Source organism: Ananas comosus, linkage group 21 (genome assembly GCF_001540865.1).
Source record: "Ananas comosus cultivar F153 linkage group 21, ASM154086v1, whole genome shotgun sequence".
In the NCBI taxonomy this organism is placed as follows: Eukaryota; Viridiplantae; Streptophyta; class Magnoliopsida; order Poales; family Bromeliaceae; genus Ananas; species Ananas comosus.
Genome location: NC_033641.1, coordinates 8,148,874 through 8,171,896, shown reverse-complemented (window position 1 = coordinate 8,171,896; position 23,023 = coordinate 8,148,874). Strand labels below are relative to the sequence as shown.

At 32.0% G+C, this 23,023-nt stretch overlaps 1 protein-coding gene across 1 annotated transcript; it reads right to left on the bottom strand.

Annotated features, from left to right (window-relative positions):
• Positions 16,348-19,134, bottom strand: LOC109726857 (zinc finger AN1 domain-containing stress-associated protein 15-like). Its single transcript, XM_020256675.1, has one exon. The coding sequence runs from the start codon at positions 18,428-18,430 to the stop codon at positions 17,999-18,001; it is 432 nt and encodes a 143-aa protein (XP_020112264.1). The 5' UTR covers positions 18,431-19,134; the 3' UTR covers positions 16,348-17,998.

Genomic DNA, 23,023 nt, shown 5'->3' with positions numbered 1-23,023 from the left:
CTATCATTGAAAACGGCTTGGGAGTACGGAGGCCTCCGTGCTCCTAATAGCACACAAGATGTCACGCCCTGGATTACTCGTTTTTCCGGGCACGCTAACAGACCCGCCGTATACATAGAAATTTTTTCTGCATATGAAGCGATAGTTGTACCTGTATCTGTAATCATACAATACTACAACCAGTAATATAGAGCTGCTAAAAAGAAATGCATATATAAATAACATCGGTTCCACATACATACATAGTATCCTGATACAAAACACTCGCTCCGGTGAGGTACTAACATCAGTATGTATAAGAACCCAGAACCAAAACTATCTGTAGTTGGCATACTCTAGATCAGCAGCAAAACGGGAAGGGATCTAGCTCGCGACTTTCTTTCCACAATTAGTATCCGCAACAGCAGCAGCAGAAGAAGAGGGCTCTGTAAAAAGGGCCCACAACTGGGTATAAGAACTACTGCAAAAAGAAGTAGTCCTTAGTGGGTACCGCTACCGACCTCAACGGCTCACCCACTAAGTCTACAGAGGTAAGCAAGGATAGTAGAGCAAGCTGAAACAAATCTACAGCTATATGCTACTATACTATCGTGATCCAACACTAACTATCTGTAGAAAATGTAAATCCTGACCCAATCTCATTAGGGACTGTGAACACACCCGTCCTGCTTGTCGAAGCGAACCCGCATACCAACCCCAAGAGTAGCCTGTGGAGAAAACTCTCTAAGGACTGTGAATACACCCGTCCCGCTCAACTAGGCTACACCGTAGCTCAAAAGTAGTCGGTCTAAGTACCAAGGTTCGACAGGACGGCAGTGACTCCACTCACGTCACAATCTCACTGAAGTTAGAGAAAGACGTCACTAACTGTCTTACCCGGGCTGCCCAAACGGACCTATCCTGCCTATATCCAGCTACGCTGTACACCACCACGAGGGTGGCCGGCTCAAGAACTGTCCAAACAGAAACTGCGACCTCATCGCACTGAAACCTCATTCCGGAATGGCATTCGTGGGCGCGACCCAACCGAGTTTACAAGTGTCTCTGCCACGTTCATTCAGGCTCTCGCAGGCTATAAACAAAGTAGAAAGGTTTAACTGGTCTAACAACCATAATCTACGTGCCCTTGGCACAATCCGATACAAAAACTGCAAACTGGGTCCACCGTCAACCACAACGGCACCCGACAGTCCGGAACAATCTATATACTACTGTAAAAATTAATCTCGGCATCCCAGCACAAGCGTAAAATCATTCTACACTATTCTGGATATCTACCGCCCATAAATTGCGACGATACAAACAAACTACGGCTCCTAGAGCTAAATCTGGTAGTTTCAAAAAATGACGGTGTAGAATTGATAGTTTCTACTAAGTCAATTTTCAAGTCCAATATGTATAATTTATCTAATCACTACTGTATACTCCAAATTCAGATTTTAATTAGCATGCAAATCAACAAATTCGAGCTAAACAATATGATATACAAAGACTAAAAATATATATGCTGACATCAACTAGGCTTAGGAGGAAATCCGTAGAATCCGGTAAGCATATCATTAACCCACCTCGCAAAGCTAATCCAACGACGGCGAGAAGTCAGAAGGAGAGGAAAACACGCGCTCGCCCGGCCTCCAACGGTGCTACCACGACGCACGCACGCTCGAACGGCCCTCCGAAACGACAACGAAAATCTCCCGAGCTCGAGCTCTTTACCCTGCACACGAGCTAAATTAAAGGGAAAAGGAGAAGCTCTCAGCTAATTAAGTTGATAAGGATATGGAAGCTTCGGTGGCAATCTTATCCAACACAATGACTATAATACCCCTCACCAACTCAATAAAGACTACAATATCTTCTACCAACTCAAATGGCCTCTCAACCCACAAGCTCGCACACAGGGTACCGGTACTAGCCCGATGCCGTATCGGTACTCAGCATCAAATTGGCGCAACCCGAGAGCAATCTGTTTGGAATTACACTGGGGTACCGGTACTCAACACTGAAAACCTGCACTTTACAGATTTCAATGTTAAAACTCTGCTTTCGCATCGCACTGAGTCCGTTTTGCGTTTATTTCGCGCCAAAATGACTCTGACTTGTCCCGACACTTTCCAGATGTGTCGACAAGCCTCAGATGCTGAAATCTCGCAGGCAACCCAAAAACTAAGAATACTACACAAGACCTACTATATATATATAATTGAGCTAGAATACTTTTACAAGTATCACCCCCATGGTGCTGTTAGGTTTTTAGCCATTGGATCTACTTCTTGATTACTAATAGCCCTTGGATCAAACACTACCACCACCTACCACCACCTACCACCATCATCTCAACCTCACATCTTTCCATCCAATGGCTAAAAACTCAAAAGCACCACCCCCATGATGCTTTTGAGAGTATTCTAGCTCAACTATATATATATATAGAGAGAGAGAGAGTCCGGCTATGGCGCTTGTAAAAGTATCAAGCACTTGGTGCTTGTAAATTTTTTACCGTTAGATCTCCGCCTTTGATCATTTTTATCTGTTAGATTATATTATTCAACCAACCACCCACTCAACTCTAGGGGGCCCACATCATCCTAACCGCACATCCTTTAATCCAAGGGCCTAAAACTTACAAGTACGAATGACTTGGTACTTTTAAAAGCATAGGAGCTCAATTATATATATATATATATATATATATATATATATAGAGTGAGGCTACTATGCTATCGGAAGCACGGAGCCTTCCGTGCTTCCAGCTCATTTTCGATGTTGCGACTTTCGAATCGACGATCGGCTCCGTTAAACTTCGATCATAGAGTATTGACAAGTACCTAGTGAATTATAATTTTATGGATTTTTACGATTATCATTTGCCTAGGTGATACGATAGGGGCTAAATCAACGGCTGGAAATAAAAATTTCAATGTAATATATGACATTAATTTTAAATCAAGATATATTTGTTTTTTTTTTCTTTTTTTTATATAGTATAAAGTATTTTCTATCAAATTTCACAAGTGATTTGGTATTCGTACATCCATTCAATACTTGCAACGGCTCATACGGCCATTAATTTGTTGATTTTGAGCCTATTCGATCACTAGGCAAATGATATCGAAAAATAATAAAATTTATTTTCTAGGTACTCCAAATACTCTAGATCAAGTTTAACGGAGCCGATCGACGATTTGAAAGTTGCAACATTGAAAACGAGCTGGAAGCACGGAAGGCTCCGTGCTTCCGATAGCATAGTAGCCTCACTCTATATATATATATATATATATATATAGTTGAGCTAGAATACTATCGATAGCAAACGAGCTCTGTTGCCACCCATTTGTTTTTTATGATAGAGCCTCCAAATCGACGATCGGCACTGTTGAACATGATCTATACCACTTGAAGTATTTAGAAATCAAATTTCAAATCTTTTCGACATCATTTGCCTAATGATCAAAAGGTTTCAACATTTGTAATTTTAATGGTCGATATGATACGTTTTCTCGGTTAACGGCGTAAAGATATTCAAATCAATTGAATTTTTGTTAGAAAATTCTTAAACTATTTAAAACAAGATCTATACTCTTGATCTTGATTACAAGACTCCTATCATCAGTTTTTAAAGAATATTCATTTTCAACCGTTCATTTTTATATCCACTCGATGGATAAGAGAACAATATCGAAAATGTATGAAATTTGATTTCTAAACATTTCAAGTGGTATAGATCATGTTCAACGGTGCTGATCGTCGATTTGGATGCTCCATCATCAAAAATAAATGGATGGCAACGGAGCTCATTTGCTATCGATAGTATTTTAGCTCAACTCTATATATATATATATATATATAGAGAGAGAGAGAGAGAGAGAGAGAGAGAGAGAGAGAGAGAGAGAGAGAGAGTCCGGTTACTATACTCTTATGAGTACAATCACCTTCGTACTTATAAGTTGTTTTCGATGATAGAGCTTCTGAATCGACGATCCATACCGTTAAACATTATCTAGCGCATTTAAAACGTCTAGAAATCAAATTTTATAATTTTTCGATATCATTTACCTTATGATCAAAAGCTCACAAAATTGAAAATTTTTAATGGCCGGTAAAAGAATCGAAATATGTTGAATTTTTTATAGAAAATTCTATTCATTTCCTAGATAAAGATCAATAACTCCAATCTTATTGAAGAATCTGATCATCCATTTTTAGGATGTCGTTCAATTTTGACCGTTCATTTTATACGCGCTTGATGAACTTTATAATGATTTCGAAAAATTACGAAATTGATTTTTTGAAAGTTTCAAATTCTTTAGATCATGTTTAACGGTGTGGATCGTCAATTCGAAAGCCCCAACATCAAAAATAACTTATAAGTACGAAAAGCTCTATACTTATAAGAATATAGTCGCCTTACTATATATATACGACTGTAGTACCCGCGCTTCATCGTGGATAATTTTGACACAAATATTTAATTATAAATTTTATAATATGTAAATAAAATTTCTGATATAATATTTCACAAATGCTAAAATAAAAAAATTTGGTCAGCGATCCTAAAAAAATGAGGATAAAAACGAAAGGAATAATAATAACAAACGACTGTTGGAATTTATAAGTATAAAAGAAAAAAAAAAGAGCCATCAATCTTTATCCGGGCCGATCGCGCGATGGGGAGGGGAAGGAGGAGAAAAAGATCCACGCCAGATCCCTTACCGATGAAGATCGTGCCGCGGATCCCGGCGGATCCGCATGGGGATATCGGAGAGAGAGAGAGAGAGAGAGAGAGAGAGAGAGAGAGAGAGAGGCAAGGAGCAAGCAGAGAGGAAAAATTAAATGAAAAAGGCAAAAAAAACACGACCTCACCGTGCCTGCCCCGTGCCGGCTCGCGCCTGGCCCGCGCCGGCTCGCGCACCCCGCCCGACGCCTGCCCCGGTTTGCACCCGCGCGGGCCCTCTTGCCACCCACGCCTCAGGCCCACCCCGGCTCGCGCCCGCGCCTATTCCCGTGCCCGCCCGTGCCCGCACCTAGGCGTGGCAATGAGTAGCTGTTCGCCGAGCCAGCTCGGTGTTCGGCTCAATTGAGCTCGAGATCAGCTGCTCATTTATACGAGCCGAACACGAGGCTGCGATTTTTCAGTTCGGTTAATAAAGAGACGGAACACGAGCTGGGTCAGCTCGCTCGTGTTCCCTGCTCTAGAAAACAGTTGAATACATATAGTATATTATTATATAATTTTATTAATTATATTTTTAATATAAATAAATAAATAATAATAGTATTATTTTTATTATTTATTTTAACAAAGAATAAATATTAATGCAAGTTTAGTTATTAAAAAACTATTATATGTAAGCTTTTAACATTTAGATCAAAGTTCTTAATGGATAAGTATAATTTATCTTTTATATATATTTAATCTATATTTTTTTTAATTTATGTTCGTTAGCAGCTCGTGAGCCAAGCTCCCAGTGAACGCGAGCCTGAATTTTTCGCTCAGATCTCAGCAGTGAACCGAGAAGACACTGTTCGTGTTTTAAATGTAGCGGAACAGAGCGACCCGTTCGTCGTTTCGGCTCGTTAAACGCTACCCACACCTTTGCCTGCCCGAGCCCGTGACCGCGCCTTGGCTCCTCGCTGGTGGGCCCCACCGGACCCCCCAAACGCGGGGAGGGCTCCTTTTAGACTCTCATTTTATTTATTTGTATATATGTATATATATATATATATAGAACTAGGCTGGAATACTATTAATAGCACCAATGACTTAGTGCTATTAAGTTTTCTACCCTTGGATTAAAAGATGTGTGATTAGGGAGATGTGAGCTCCGTAGGGTTGAGTGGGAGGTTAGTTGAATAGTATAATCGAACGGATAAAAATGATAAAAGAGATAAATCTAACGGCAGAAAACTTGATAGCACCAATTGCTTCGTGCTATCGATAGTATCCCAGCAGGACTCTTCTCTCTCTCTCTCTCTCTCTCTCTTTCTCTATATATATATATATATTACTTTTATGTCATCTATAAATGTATGAAAGTTGAGTTTGTTCAGGTATACGTGCAGAAAAGATTTATTTTCTCTCTTAAAACTATGAGTGCATTAAATTAAGAATATTCTGTATTGAGTATATATGTGCACTGGATGTATATGTGTACAGATATCACATATGTTGAAATACTATTTATCCGTTGCAAAACGTGGGTTCTGTGCTAGTTTTTATGATGGTATATTTCAATTTTATTATAGGGCATGAAAGTTGAGTCTATTCGGGTATACGTGGCAAAACAGAGGGCGGGGGGCCTGGGGGCGGGCGGGGAGCGGGAAGGACGGAGGTAGGCCCAGACAGGTGGGGCCCACCTTTTTTTTTTTCATATTTTTAATTTTTAATTTTTCTTTTTTTATTAATTTTGAGAAGTGGATTTTTTTAGAAATCTAATCTAATTTTTCTCCCTTATCATAAAAATTTAAAATATATACGTACTTTTAAATAGTTTAGATTTCATGTATTAAATATAAATTTTAATTTTATAATATTGATCATTTAGATTTAAATTGTACAATAAAAATAAAAAAGTGATAAATGAAGTTTAAGTTAACTATTCATTTAATAAATTTAGTTGCGAAAATTACATGAAGTACTAATTAAATCTGTAAAACTAAATGATACATTCAAATTTTGAAGTCAAAATATCATTAACTGATTCAAATCTAACATATAAAAAGGTTAGATAGTAAAAATAAAACTTTAAAAGGTTAGATAGCCAATTCAAAATAGTTCGTAGTTTAGAAAAGTTTTGTATGTTTTTACTTTGATTTTAATATTAAACCTTTTGAAAAGTTCTGATCGATGCTCAACTTATTTTCATTTGGAATAATTACACTTTTGGTCTTCAAATTAGTAAAATCCGTAACAATTGTTCCACATATTTTTTTAAACAAATATTATGATTAAATTGTTTAATTAAATATCATTAATATGTCAATATCTATGTATCAAATATAAATTTATATTATATTATATAATAAATTACTTAAGTATTTTATATTATATTTTATGTTGCTATGCTGATTATTAAATATTTCATTAATTATTTAATATACTTACACCATGTATAAAGCATTAGTATATACCAGTTGCAAGAAAAGATTTATTTTCTCTCTTAAAATTATGAGTGCATTAAATTAAGAATATTCTGTACTGAGTATATATGTGCACCGGATGTATATGTGTACAGATATCACATATATTGAAATACTATTTATTCGCTGCAAAGTGCAGGTCCTGCACTAGTTTTTTGTGATGGTATATTTCAATTTTAGCGGGAAGGATGGGAGTTAGGCCCAGGCAGGTGGGGCCCATCTTTTTTTTTTCATATTTTTAATTTTTTTTTATTTTTTATTAATTTTGAGAAGCGATTTTTTCTAAAAATTTAATCAAATTTTCTCCCTTATCAAAAAAATTTAAAATATATACGTACTTTTAAATAGTTTAGATTCCAGTATTAAATATAAATTTTAATTTTATAATATTGATCACTTAGATATAAATTGTACAATAAAAAATAAAAAAGTGATAGATGAAGTTTAAGTTAACTATTTATTTAATAAATTTAGTTGCAAAAATTACATGAAGTACTAATTAAATCTATGAAACTAAATTATATATTCAAATTTTGAAATCAAAATATCATTAACTTATTCAGATCTAACATATAAAATGATTAGATAGTAAAAATAAAGTTTTAAAAGGTTGGATAGCTGATTCAAAATAGTTTGTAGTTTAGAAAAGTTCTGTATGTTTTTACTTTGATTTTATTATTAAACCTTTTGAAAAGTTCTCATCGATGCTCAACTTATTAAACCATAGGGTACTAAAGTGAAAAAGTACGAAACTAAATGGTACTAACTTGATACACTTTAAACCACAGGCTACTAAAGTGAGAAAGTGCGAAACCACAGGGGGGTATTTGAAGTTTTTCCTATAATAAATTACTTAAGTATTTTATATTATATTTTATGTTGTCCTACTGATTATTAAATATTTTATTAATTATTTAATATGCTTGTATGAAGCATTAGTATATACTAGGTGCAGGAAAAGATTTATTCTCTCTCTTAAAACTATGAGTCTATTAAATTAAGCATATTCTGTACCGAGTATATATGTGCACCGGATATATATGTGTACAAATATCACATATATTGAAATACTATCTATTCGCTGCAAAGCACGGACCCTTATAACAAATTTAAATTTGAGCATCTAAGTATCACGCGCCTTATAATTTGAGAATTAAAAGTGTAAATTACTGAGAAACTTATGAATGAACATGAAGCTATAATGAATTTCCCTGCCTAAAGCCACTTTGATGCTCCCTATCAAGGAAGGACAACCTGTGCTAGATGTGGTCCACTTTGAGAGACACCTAAATCACCTGCTTGGCCAAGAACATCAAACACCAATTCTAGGCTTCTAGCTCTTTAACCTTATTTTGAGTTGATGTAATTGGAAATACAGACACTACTGGAGAAGCATGTGGTTTACTAGTGAAGGTATCAGCGCATTGCGGTTGATCGATTATGTAGGAACAAATAAAGTTAAAAAAATAAAAAAATAGCTGCTATAGTAAAAATATAATAATAAAAATATAAAAAATAAAAAAATAATTATGAGAATAATAAATTATATTTATAGTAGTAGTAAAAGTTGAGAATTAAAATATCATATACTTTATGGTTCCAGCCTGAAATTACAACTCATTAAAGTTTGAGAACTAAAGCTTCACGTGCCTCATACTCTGAGTAAGAAAATATAATCCATTTAAATTCGAAGACTAGAGTATCACGTGTTTTATAGTTTGAGGATCAAAAGCGTAATTTATCTTTTTTATATTTTAATTTTATTCTAGACAAAGAAAGAATTGAGCATTGATCGGTTTTTTGCAATTACTAATTTTATTTTAGGAAAGAACATGCTGTACCATCTAATATATTTTTGTTAAAATTAAAAGTTGACCAATCATATTTTGTATATTCCAAAATATTTTAAATATGAAATTAATCACTCATCAGACTATAAATATGATATTGAGGTTTGATATTAAAATTAAAGTAAAAATGTACAAAACTCTTTTGAACTACGAACCATTTTGAATCAGTTATCAGACCTTTCAAAATTTTATTTTTACTAGCTAACATTTTTATATGTTAAATTTGAGTCACTTAATGATACTTTGACTTCAAAATTTGAATATATTGTTTAGTTTTACATATTTAATTAGTACTTCATGTAATTTCTACAACTAAATTTATTAAATATTAACTTAAACTCTATTCATCTTTCTTTTATTTTTTATTATACAATTTATATATAAATGATCAATATTAGAAAATTAAAATTTATACTTAATTTATGCAATCTAAACTGGGTAAAAAATAGTTTTATAGGCAAAAACTAGCTATTACAGAAATAGGTACAAGCATGGGGATAAGAAAAATAATGTTTGGATGAAAATTGGGTTGTTTTCGGGAATAAGAATAATTTTAGATAGTTTTATATAGAAAATAGAGGTGTTGGTGGAGATAATCGAGAACTACTATTCTCGGATAAAAAATTAGCGTTTGGATATAAAGGGGGTGGATAAAGACCTATTCCTATTCCTATTCTCTAACCAAACACTGTCTTACCCGAGAATAGTAGTTCTCGGTTATCCCCACCAACACCTCCATTTTCTATATAAAACTTCCTAATATTTTTCTTATTCTCGGGAACAACCCAATTTTCATCCAAACGCTATTTTTTTTATCCCCATACTTGTACCTATCCCTGTAATAGCTAGTTCTTGCTTATACCCGAATCAAACGGTACCTAAGGTATAAATAATTATATATTTCAAATTCTTATAATAAAAAAAATTAAATTTAAAAAAAATTCAAAAAAAAGGGTGAGCTCACTCCACCCCACCCCACCCCACCCCACCCTACTTGAACCGGACAAAAATTTGGTTGGCATCCGTCCCCAAACAACTACAAGTTGTTTGGGGGTGGAGCCGATGGGCGCAGCGTAGTGTGCTGCGCTCATCACGACCCTCGNAAAAAAAAAAAAAAATGCAGACTCCGATTTTTTAGCGAGAGAGAGAAAGAAGCTGGTGGTGGAAAGGGGTGTTCGTGATATGCGTCTGTATACCACGCGGTGTTCATGGACTCCGCCCCAAACAAGTTGTTTCGGAAAGGATGCCTACCAAATTTTTGTACACCTGACCCGGGGGCAACCCCCAAACCCACTCCCCCCGCCACGTGTTAAAAACTAATATAAGTATTCATTATATGTCATGTCATAGATGTAGCCATATTTGACTTATTTGGTTGTACCTAAGTTAGAATATTGCGGCTAGAATTTATATATTTGGTTGTTATGCAGTCGAAAGATGCCCCACACTTGCAATTTTTGTTGTAGGATTAGGCTTAGTTTGATATTGAGATAAATTTATCGCTATTAGATAGAATGGAGTTGAGAAAAAATATATAGTAATATATTTTTGTATTTTTCGATAGGATCGTAGAAAATATATCGTGACCGACCGACTAATCGTAATATGCAGAACATAATATTACGTATAGAAACAAACATGGTATTTTTCCATCGCCGTTTCTCACCGCACGTAACGCAATCTTTCCGTAATTCCAAAAGAAGCTCTTCATACATTTTTTCGTAAATATATTGAATAGGAAATGTATTTTACAAAGTTTAACTTTTCATAGTTATTCCTACAAAAGTCTAGTGATTCATATTTGTCCTTCTGATTTGTCGTCGTTAGAGCACACTGTTTACTATTTAACAGAGGATAAATAAAATAACATTTTGCCAAAACCCTACAGTCCCTAGCGCAAGTGGCAGGGCTTGGTAGTTGGTAGCCAAGGTCCGAAATTCAAATCCTAATTGATTCACATTTCTAGCTAAGTTTACTTGTAAATGAAATAAGCAAAGCGGCTGTTAGAATTATGCGAAAATGACGTTTCAAAAATCTCAAACGGTCATTCTCTTCCTTTCTACGATCACAAATAATATAAAAAAGATAAAAATATTAATTTATCTCATTCACTAATTAAGATTAAGTATTTATCTATGGTTAACTATATTTTTCTAATGGTCCTAACAATAAAGATATATTTGGAAATGTTAGGACCTTTGCAGGAATAAATATGAAAAGTTAAAGTTTGTAGAAATATATCTGTCATTCAATATGTTTACAAGAATCTGTATGTAATTAATCTTGTTTTGTGAAAAATGCATGTTGAACACCCAAGAAAGAGGGTGCAGATTTTACACCCTCCATCTTAAGATTAATAAAAATTCAAAATAATTTTTAGTAAAAATTTAAAAAAATTAATGTGATAAGTAGAATATTAATGATCTTGGGACTGAGTAGGTGCAAGATATATACCATATTTTGGAGTGTATCTATAGCATTGCTCTTATTATATGTATAGAATGATGAGATTTTTTTAACATTACAGCTTATTTGGTTCGCGTTATGTAACATTACAGCTTATTTCGACATATCTAGATATTTTGAATTTCTGAATTAGACTACTACTCATGTTAATTAGCGCGTCTGATTTAATGCAGTAATATAATGCTGGATTGCAATGTATATAGCATTTCTATATTTAGTTAAGTTTATAAAATTAAGTAATCCTAACAACAAAATATAATCTATTTCAGAATTGCCTTTATATTTGATAAAAAAAATTTTGCTGATCACAAATAATAATTTTACTAAATTTTATTTTAAATAATTTAAATTTTGAATTTACATTTTAGTTTTAAATTTTAAATTTTAAATTTTAAATCTAAATAAAAATATAAGTTTTAATATTTTAATTTAAAATAAATATAAAATTTAAAAATTTAAAATTTAAAATTTAAATATAAATTTTGAAATTCAAAATTTAGAATTTAAAATCTAAATTTGAAGTTTAAAATTTAAAATTCAATATTTAATATTTAATATTTGAAATTGAAACTTGAAACTTAAAATTTGAAACTTGAAATTTTAAAATTTTAAAATTAAAAATTCCAAATTTCAAATTTAAAATTTGAAAATTAAAATTTGAATTTAAAAATTTAAAAAGTAAAATTTGATATTTAAAAAGTAAAATTTAAAATTTAAAATTTGAAACTTAAAATTTAAAATTTGAAACTTAAAATTTAAAATTGACAATTTAAAAATTGAAATTAATAGTTTAAAAATGACGTATTGAAAATGTTTGGGGGTTTGGACAGATAAATTTATAATTTTACCTAATGTAAGATAACTCGCCACTAGTAATACGAAATATTCACTACTTACTCAGTAATATTTATTATATAATTCTGTACTATTTATACTGCTGCATTACTGACCAGATTACATACTGGATAAACCAAACGCAATGATCTCGATAGAATTGCATGCAATCTTGCCAAAATAATCCCAATCAAACACACCTTGAGATAATATTAAAAAGAGAAATTTATTTCTTTATATAAAATTACTCTTTCAAACTACTACTGTAATTGAAATAATTGCAAATCTGACATGGTTCCCATATGCAATAATTGAACCTTCTTTTCTAATTCTAATGAGAGCACTTGAATACTGATGTAGTACTTCAAATGATGGCTTTTTTCTGTGTTTAGTCCCATCAAACTTTTTTTCACGATAGTCCTGATAAATTTATATTTGCATAAATAATTATTTTTTTATCATATATGTATTTAGATAATATTTTTAAGTTGAACACAGTAAATTTAATATTTATATTTGGACACAGTGATTGAATACTGTGTTCTTATTTGTATTTTTTTATTATCCTTAAATTAAAAGAAGGGGCTAAAATATGAATATGAATATGGTGATTCAATCACTGTGTTTAAACACGGTGATTTAATTACTGTATTCAATTTAAAATTGCCAATGTGGTACTCGCATGATAAAAAAAGAATCATATATGAAAAATAAATTTATTAGGATTATTTATCATTTTTTTTTTTTGAGGAGACTATATGTAAAAAAAGCCCTCAAATAATAATAGGTTTAAACATATATTTGTAAACACAACAACAAGCCACTGATGCCTATTAGAGGCCATCATTGAAAAATTTTGATACCACATGTTTTTTCCCCCTATTTTAGAGAGAGAGAGAGAGAGAGAGAGAGAGAGTAGTAGCAATATTTGTGTGTTTAGCCTTTTAAGTGTAGTCTCTTCTTTTTAATTTGGGTAAATATCAATTTTCCTTCATGTAGCTTAGTTTATTTTTATTTTTATCTTATCATTATGTGACTTAAAATTTACACTTATATGATTTCGCTTATGTTTAACTTACTATTATATGGTTCAGAAAGTTATAATTAACTGTTCTATGATATTAAAAAAGCTCTATTTTGCTATCCCATCGCTGCTGGATTTAAAATTTATAAGATCTCCATAATCCTTCATATTTTTTATGGAAAATATTTAAATTGTTACCATTCAATTCAAGTTGGATAGTTGTAAAAGCTATTAATAAAGTAGTGAAATCAATATAGATTATATTAGGCTAAGAAATACTAGATTATCATGGAATACGAGGGGTCCTTATTATCATGCTTAGTGAAAATTATTAGTAGTATGTTAATAAGAATATATTAGTTCTTAACGAACTCTCAATTTAAGTGGTGTGATAAGTTAGTAACAAAATTGTCATTCTGAGTACAGCATATATAATATTTTTAGAATATTACAAATTCCGAATCAAATGGTCCCTAAATTTTGTACTTAAAAAAATAAAAAAAAATAAAATCTCATACTAGTTAAGTACAATTTTTTATATTATTGGCAAAGTAAAAATATGCTAAATAAGGATAAATTGAAGTTTACAGTTTACACCGCTTTTATTGTAATCAATCAAGCATCCCTTTCCATGTCTTTGCATGTTATCAAGATAGTATTATTGGTAGAGTTGAGCTAAAATATATAATTTTTTTTGAAATATTAAGTTTTTGGTTTTTTTTTTTTAAGTCGTTTTTGTTGATATGGGGGTGCTCAAATGGACACATGAACTTTCTAAAATCCAAAACTTACAATTTTTTGATTTTGTTTTGGCTAAAATATAATTTTTTTGTAAATATTTTTTTTTTCATTTTTTCTCTCTGACTTTTAAAATTCTATATTTTAACCCTTCAAAATTTCAAACTAATGTACGTAGCTTTCCTCCATCAAGATTCCGTCACTATTTCATCAATTTTTTATGAACGAAAATGTCCTTAAAAATAACATGAATATATTAAAAACTGAGCTAGGCTGCTATACGTTGCACTGAGGCTTCTCTGCTACCAAATTATTTTTAATGATGCGGCTTTCAAATCAACAATCGGTTCTGTTAAACTTGATCTATACTATTGAAAGTATTTAAAAACTAAATTTTATATTTATTTAATATTATTTGGCTTGTGATAAAAAAAGTCTCAAATTTGACAATTTTAATAGGCGATATAATACGTTTGTGAATTTATCGGTATAAAACAATCTAAATTTGATAAAATTTTTATAAAATATTTTTTCCAGATTAGAGTAAGAACAATACATCTAGTCTTAAATTTAGGTATTTTATCATCATTTTTATAAATTTTTTATTTTTCACTATTTATTTTAAGACTACTCGTTTGATAAGTGAATCATGTCGAAAAATTATGGAAATTAATTTTCTAATACTTTCAATAGTGTAGATAAAATCTAACAGCATCGATCATCGATTTGAAAGCCGTATCATCGAAAATAACTTGGTAATACCGTACTATCGATAGTGCAGCGGCCGAACTCTTAAAAAACTATTTCTTCATAAAACAAGTACAGATAATTTGATCATTTTGCCCGGTCAATTAACACCGAATCCCTAAAAATATTTTTAAAATTTGAAAAGAATATAATATAAATTTTTAAAAATCAGAATTAAAAAAAAATAACAAAGGAATATTTAAAGCAGGGCGTCTTGTATTTTAACTCTTTTTTTTATTTTTTCCTGGCGATCGTATCGTCCCAAACAGAATTTATATATGTTGTTGAAAATTATTAAATATGAATTACTTGAATGATAATTAAACACAACTAAAAGTACAAAATTTGATTTTTTATAGAAATTTTACTAGCTGTAAATCATATTTAACTATATTCGCCGACGATCGAAATGCCCCATTATTGAAAATGATGTGGATGTACTAATAACAATTCGGTACTTTTAAAATTATTCGAACTCAACTCTTTTTGAGAGTATATTTTCCAATTATTTGGTGAAGGGTCTATTTTCTCTTAATTATTATTGCATTTTTCTTTTTCAAATTCATTCTCCACTTTTTGAATTATGATTGCATTTTTCTTTGAAAACCAGAGATAAATTAGATATTTTCTAAGTTTTAAGGGGTATATTTAGATATTTTTGCTTTCTCTTACTATGGGAGCATTGTTATTTGAAAAAGTCTTAGTTCAAGTAATAATATTATACAACAACAACAACAATAATACAATAATATAATGGTTTTTTTAAATTTTTGGTGCAGTAGAATTAGAAGTTTCAAAATGGTGATCTGCAAATATATCTCAATAAAGTTCAACTTTTATATGTTGTCCCTTCAAAAATCCTAATATTTTCAAATGTCCCTCTAATTTGTTATCGTTAAAATATTATTTATTTTATAAGTGAAATGACTTTTTTGCCATCACAAATATATCGATCCAAAAGCCCCAATCGTTAAATAAAAAAAAATAAAAAGGTCTATTCACCTTATTAACTAACTAGAGTTATGTATTTTACCTATGGTTAACTAATTTTTTCTAATAGATCCTAACGGCGGGACATATTTGAAAATATTAAGACTTCTGTAGAAACAATGTATAAAAATTGAACTTTATAGAAATATATTTACAACTCACTATATTTGCAGAAATTTGTATGCAATTAACCCTTTCCTTTAACTAACTAGAGTTATGTATTTTACCTATGGTTAACTAATTTTTTCTAACAGATCCTAACGGCGGGACATATTTGAAAACATTAAGACTTCTGTAGGAACAACGTATAAAAATTGAACTTTATAGAAATATATTTACAACTCACTATATTTGCAGAAATTTGTATGCAATTAACCCTTTCTTTTAAGGCAACAGGTAACACATACATAGAAGTACTGCTTTAACAGCTTGGGAACAAAACAGAATCCTTTATTGGGTGGCTACATTAAGAGGCAACTTGCCTGATTTCTTTAGGCTAAAAAAGACAAATATGTACATACATCAGCTTTTTTGGAGTATAGGTGTTGCCAACCAGCATAAGGATAAGTTCTTTATTTACCAATTTTTTTAAAAAAATATGCAAACAAACAAATTATTTCTAATTGCAGTACTTTCTGCTGCATCTAACCAAACAAGAAGCATGCAGTCGTAACTGCTGTATTTCTAACTGCATGCTTTTCCAACTATACTATTTTTCTAATTACATCCAACCAAACAACCCCTATGTATCAAAATTTAGATAAGTTTCACGCATTTAAGCTGTGCGTCAAACACTTATATCCACTACGAGCACGATAAATGACGGAACTCCTATGTTTCTCTCAATTTCATGAATCGGTCGGTGTAAGCTAATGATAGAGACAATCATTTATGTTCAAACCATATGAAGAAGAAAGATTGCTATTGTGTTTCGAAAGACACTCCGACAAAGAAAGCTAAAACCACTATATAGCACTTCTACCTCGTTTGCCGCTGGTAAAGTTCCGATAGTTGCTCTCGAGCCTTTTGTTGGGGGAATTGTTTGTTGCAATAGTAAAAACTCTTGGTTTTTCGGTTCTCAGTTGTTGAATCTCGAGAGCGGCCACTACTTGCAATTCGCAATAGTGTTGAAGGTTGATAGTATCACCAAACACTCTTTGGTTTCCTCTCTCCGAAGTGGTAGGACTCCACTTTGATGGGAACATAAACTGGGTAATGACTTTGTTTTTTTTAGTTCCCAGTGATTTGGGCATCTCAAATGTTTTTGTGGCAACAAGATTCCTTTCCCAGATGTTGGCTTCAAATTCGTTACTTTAATCACAAATCACTAATAAAAGGGAATCAAAAGTAGTAGAAGGGCTTTCGCAAAGATAAACAACTATTTCTTCTACTGCAGCGTGTCGTAACACGAAATTTTGAATCCCAAACTTAATACCGAGCATCCAAGGCCAATAACTAGAATTTGGTTCCTAATTTAAATTATATACAGAATAAAAGTACAGAATATAGGTTAAAATGCATAGAGAAAAACCTCTTCAACTCAGGCCATTTCAAAAAAAGAATCATAAACTGCACTCAACTCCCATTTGTTTTGATTTGAGTTATTGTAGCCAATCAAATTCATGATTTCATCAAAATTAATAGCTCAATCAGCTATTAGTCGTTAATTAGTGACAAATTGGCGGTTTATTCAGCTGAAAAGTAGATTAACCAGTGGAATTTGATGAAACCACTAATTACTTTACATTAATTCCCAATTCGATCGGCCAAACATCCCAAACCAAAACAAACTAAAGTTGAGCGGGCGCCAATAAAAGAACTTGAAGTTCAAGATCCCATTTCAAAATGGCCTACAATTGTGGGATTCTCTATTCTTCATATATTTTTACTATGAATAGCAATTATATCAAATGCTACATAACCAATAATCGTGATACATCAGAGAAAAATAAAGCCGATACGAGTTATATGAAGATAAACATTAAATATATAGAGATAGATAATAAGGCTTAGCAAATGAATTAGATAGTTGATTTCTAACAACTAACACCAACAATTACAACTATACTAATCAATAACAATGATGTTCCAATTGGGCGCGTCAAATTTCGACAGAAACCAAGGATAATAATATAGGGATGGATATAATGGAGCATTAAAGATCTAAACTAGCATGAAAAAGATCGGCAAAAGCGTAAATTTGTCGACCTCATATCTTGATGATCTTGGAGGCTCTAATCACGGGGTTGTTCCTCGCGATCTCCTCCCGCCCCGCGGCCTTGTAATCGAAGGAGCAATCGTGGGCATCGGAGTACCGGTGCCGCCCGCAGAAGAGGTCTCCGCAGCGGCACCGGAAGGCGGTGAGCCCGACCTTTTTGCGGCAAATTAGGCACCGATTGATGGACTTGACAGGGGATTGGGTTTCCCCTTCGGGTTTCCACGGGTGGGGGTCAGGAAAAGAAGGCTCAGAACAAGGGCTTTTGGGCTTTTCGGCGGGGAGCTGATCCTCACAGGGTTTGAGAAACAATGGAGGGGTGGGTGGAGGAGGAGAAGGGGAGGTTGAAGAAGAAGAAGAAGAAGAAGATGAGGGTTTGAGGATCTCGGCATCGTCTTTGCCAAGGTTGCAGCTTTCTCCTGCCATTGAATTCGGAAGAAGAAGAAGAAGAAGAAGATCAAAAGAAACCAACAAATTTCAACACAAAAGATGGAGAGAATTAGAAGAAATTGAAGGAGAAACAAAAAAGCAAATTTTTTTAACACGGAAATTAGGGCAAATTAAACCCTAATAAGAAATGGAGCTAGAGAACTAAGATTGAGTACAACATAGATCAAACAAACAAAAAAAGAGTGCGAAAAAGAAGAAATTAAAGGGAAAAGGTTAGAAAAAAGCAGCTTTTAGAATGGAAATTAGGGAGCTCGGGAACGGAGATTGAACAGGACAAAGATCAAACAAAAACGGGGCAAAAAAAAAGAGGGATTTGAAGCTGAGAGCGCGAAAGGAACGATTTTGCGCGACGAATTGAGGAGAAAATAAGAACCCAGAAACGATTTTGAGCCGTAAAATTTAGACAAGGGGGTTGATCGAATCGAGGGCGATTCGAGGAAACGTAGAGGCGAAATCGGCCTCAAAAAGGAGGGTTTTGGGCGATTCTCGCCATGAATCGGGGGAAATGGGACGCGGAAAACGCAATCGAGGATTAAATGGAGGAGGAGATCGATCGATAACTGAGAATCGTGGGAGATTGAGAGCGAATTTGTGGGGGTGAGGGGGATAAAGGGGAGGAGGAGGGGGAGGAGAAAGGGTAAAGGTCGAAGCTTTGGAGATGGTGGAAAAGGCCAAAAAAAAAAAAAANTGAACAAAATGTAACGCAAGTCCCTGTATATTTCTGAAATTTCTACTCAGTCCTTATACCTCTTTTAAATTGTACTTTAATATTATACTTAAAATTCAAGAGCCATTATCTTATAATAAACAATTTTAAAGGCACAACATTATTTTCAGTGAACAAGAAGAGATATTATTATTAAATCAATAATAAAGTATTATTACAACAAAAAGTAGAGGGACTGAATATCAATTCTGATATAGTCCAGGGACTATGGAGACATTATGATTTTGATTAAAAACAATAATTATTAAAAAAAAAAAGGGGGTCGAAATAATCTTTGGTCACGAATAATAATAAGAAGAGCTCATCCATGTTGTGGGATTTTCCAAAGACCAAATTGAATCCACCAACCACACGAGGGGGCCCTTCGTGGGGCCCACTCAATTAATAGCCGTTGATCGATTGGCCCTGGTCTTAATCGTACGGTGATGCGGCGCCCGGCCTCTGGTGGCCGTCCGATCAGGAATCAACGGCTGATGCTCTTTCTGGCTCTGAGTAACATCAAAGGAGCTCTCATCCGAGTCCACACGTTTTTTTTTTTTTTTTTGTTTCTTTAATATAAAAATAAAAATAAATACTTTATCGGCGTGTCTGGTTCGCCCATTTTTAATCCTAAAATCGAAATCGAAAAGGATGAATCCGTTTGTCAGTATTTAGTATGCGAAATTTTTATTCTGATTTTGATTTTCGGGTGAATAAAAATTTTTTCAATTATTCCTTTTTTCAATTAGGCCTAGGCGGTCGGATTGAAAATTGAATCGTCAATTTTTAATCATAAAATCGAAATCGAAAAGGACGAATCCATTTGTCCGTATTAAATATGCAAAATTTTCAGATTTCGATTCCTGGGTGAATAAAAATTTTCCAATTATCTCTTTTTTCAATCAGGCCTAGGAGGAGGCCGGATTGAAAATTGAATCGATGCGGAATGAATTTGTTCGGATTAAATTTAACTTTTCTTAAGCTTATTTTTAATTAAAATATAAGTTTAAGTTTAAAAATTATATTTTATAAATTTTAATTTTAATTTGAACTTACATTAGAAATTAAAATTCAATCAAGCATTTCGAATCTAATTTATAANATTAGAATTCAATCAAACATTTCGAATTTAATTTATAAATTTAAATTTAATTTAAAATTTAAAATTTTATTTAAATTTTATTTAAAATTTAAATTAAGTTTATGGATTCAAATTGAAATTGAAATTGAAATAATAATTTTAAATTTGAATTTGAATAAATCAAATTGTAGTTTTATATTTTGCATTATTCGTTCAATTTCAAATTTTAATTTTTTAAAAAATTATATTTACAATTTTGATATCGTTTTAAAATTTTGACATAAATTTTTAATATTTAATTTTCAGTTTGAATTTAAACTAATATATTATAAAGATAAAATTGATATATTAATTTGATTATGTTTCTAATATTTATCTGAACCAAATACCGATAATAGAAATGATTCATTCCGATTCTGATTCAGCTAGCGAACCAAATAGAATGAGGTAACAAATCGTTCTGATTCTGTTTCCAACTTATTCTTATTCCGATTTCGATGCCGATTTCGACTTTAAACCAAACACACTCCCTTGTCTCTTGCCGGTAATGAGTCCAATTAATTAAGGCTTAATTATAAAATAAAAAGATATTTCTATAGACTTAAAAAAATTATAATAATATAACCAGTCATTCAAAAAAAATTATTCATAAAATTAGGCTTATAAGGTGAATGATTCACTATTTTTTAAATACGATATATCGTTAACCGCTTTCTCACAGGGATAAAATTATTTTTAGCATTTAATGTTATACATCCTCAGAATTTTGCTGTATAAAATATACAACCTTGGTGAAAGTGGTAAATTATTCGCTGCTCCGCTTTATAAAAATAATAAATCATTCACCGTTTAAACCTAAATTTACAATTAAAATTTTTTTATAGAATTAGCCGCCTAAAAACTCTTATTAAAAGTCTCTCAACAACTTAACACGTGCTTTAAATACTCTCATGCGTAAAATATTTAAATAATATCAATTTTACATTTTAGTTTTGTCTCAAATAGGTCCTCTTCGTTAGAATTTTTTATTAATTTTAATGGTACTAGGCTGAGATAATATATTTTTAAGACATTTAAATTTCTTTAAGCACACTTTTAAGTATCAAAATCAAAGAGAAATCATTAAAAGTAGGGAAAACTTCGAATACCACCCCTGTGGTCTCACACTTTCTCACTTTAGTATCCTGTAATTTAAAGTGTATCAATTTAGTGTCTTCTGATTTCATTTTTATCTTTTTATTACCGATTTCACTAATTTTTTTCGTTAAATTAATGACAAAGTTAAAACTAAAGGGTACTAAATCGAATATTCGATAAATTTAGGTGGGATATTCGAAAGTTTTTATATATAATTTAATAAAATATTAACGAAAAAACTGATAAAAAGATAAAAATGAAACCATAAGACACTAAACTTTTATTAGGATTTTTAATACGGAATGATCATGTCACGTCATCACTATTAATATTTTTGTCAAAAGTCAACAAAATTCTTAGACCATTGAACTTATTTGACACAGTGCTAAAATGACATATTTTAAATTTTGTATGCACGAGAGTATTTATAGTAGATAGTATGCTATCTTTCTTTTTTTTAAAAAAAGATGCGATTTGACCGGTTTTTTATTTACAAGTTAGGTTTGATCTAAAATTTGACTTTTGGTGTTCAATTTTGATGTTAATTTGAAACCGAACAAACTGAATTACATGTTGCCTTTTGAAATATTTTTAAAAATAAAATAAGATTTTCTATTTAATCTAACAAAATTTTTGTTATTGCTTCCTCTTAATATTTTAGCGTAACTTAAATTTGAATTAAAATAATTTGAATTCTTTAAACCAATGAATTTAAATTGTTGGCTATAGTATGATAAAAAAATTTCAGTTTGGTTAGTTTTCGGTTTAAAATATTCAGCTCAGAAAACTGAAAAATTGAAAAATTCAGCTAAAAACAAATCGAACCGGCCGAATATTCTCCCCTAGCTTTAGGTATGCAAATGGATCCGGGTTGGTGGAGCTTCTGTCCCGATTCGTCCCGAATGGAACAGTAAGTAGGAAAAAAAGATATAGAAAAATATAATCCGTTTCGAATCCGCTCTGATCCGCCAAGTAAATGGAGCAGGAGGTGGATGATCCTTTTCTTCCTTCAATCTGCTCCGATTCGTAAAAAATCTGCAAAAAATTTACTCCCGCTCCAATCTGTCCCGGATGGGAGATCCTTTTCTTCTTTCAATTCGCTTCCACTCCGATCCACCCCGCAAAAAATCCGTGAAAAAAATAAAATAAAAAATAACGCATCCCAAATCCGCCCCGCTCCAACAAGAAATAGAGCAGGAGATGAGAAATCCTCCGGCCCCCAGATCCGCTCCATTTCCATTCCTACCTAGCCTAATTCTCTATATAATATTTGTGAAATAAAAATAAAAATAAAGATAAGAATTTATATTTTTGCCCAGTAACAAACCAAATTAGTGACCATGCCAATCTTATTTAATATTTTATTTAGGAATAAAAATATGAAACAGATTATTTTTGAAGTATGAAATTTCAGCTTCCCACTTGTTCATCTCGTATGAAATTTCACAATCTTCTCTCTCTGTCTCAAATGAAAAAATAAAAAAATAAAAAAATAAAAAAAGAAAGGAAAAAAAAATAATATTTTCCCTTGATTTGGTTAGTTGTATTTATGTTTCTTCCATTTTCTTCAAAGTTCTGTGGCATCTTTTTCATTTGGTTACGGTAAAAGCGTACAAAATTTATATGAACTATAGATAATTTTGAT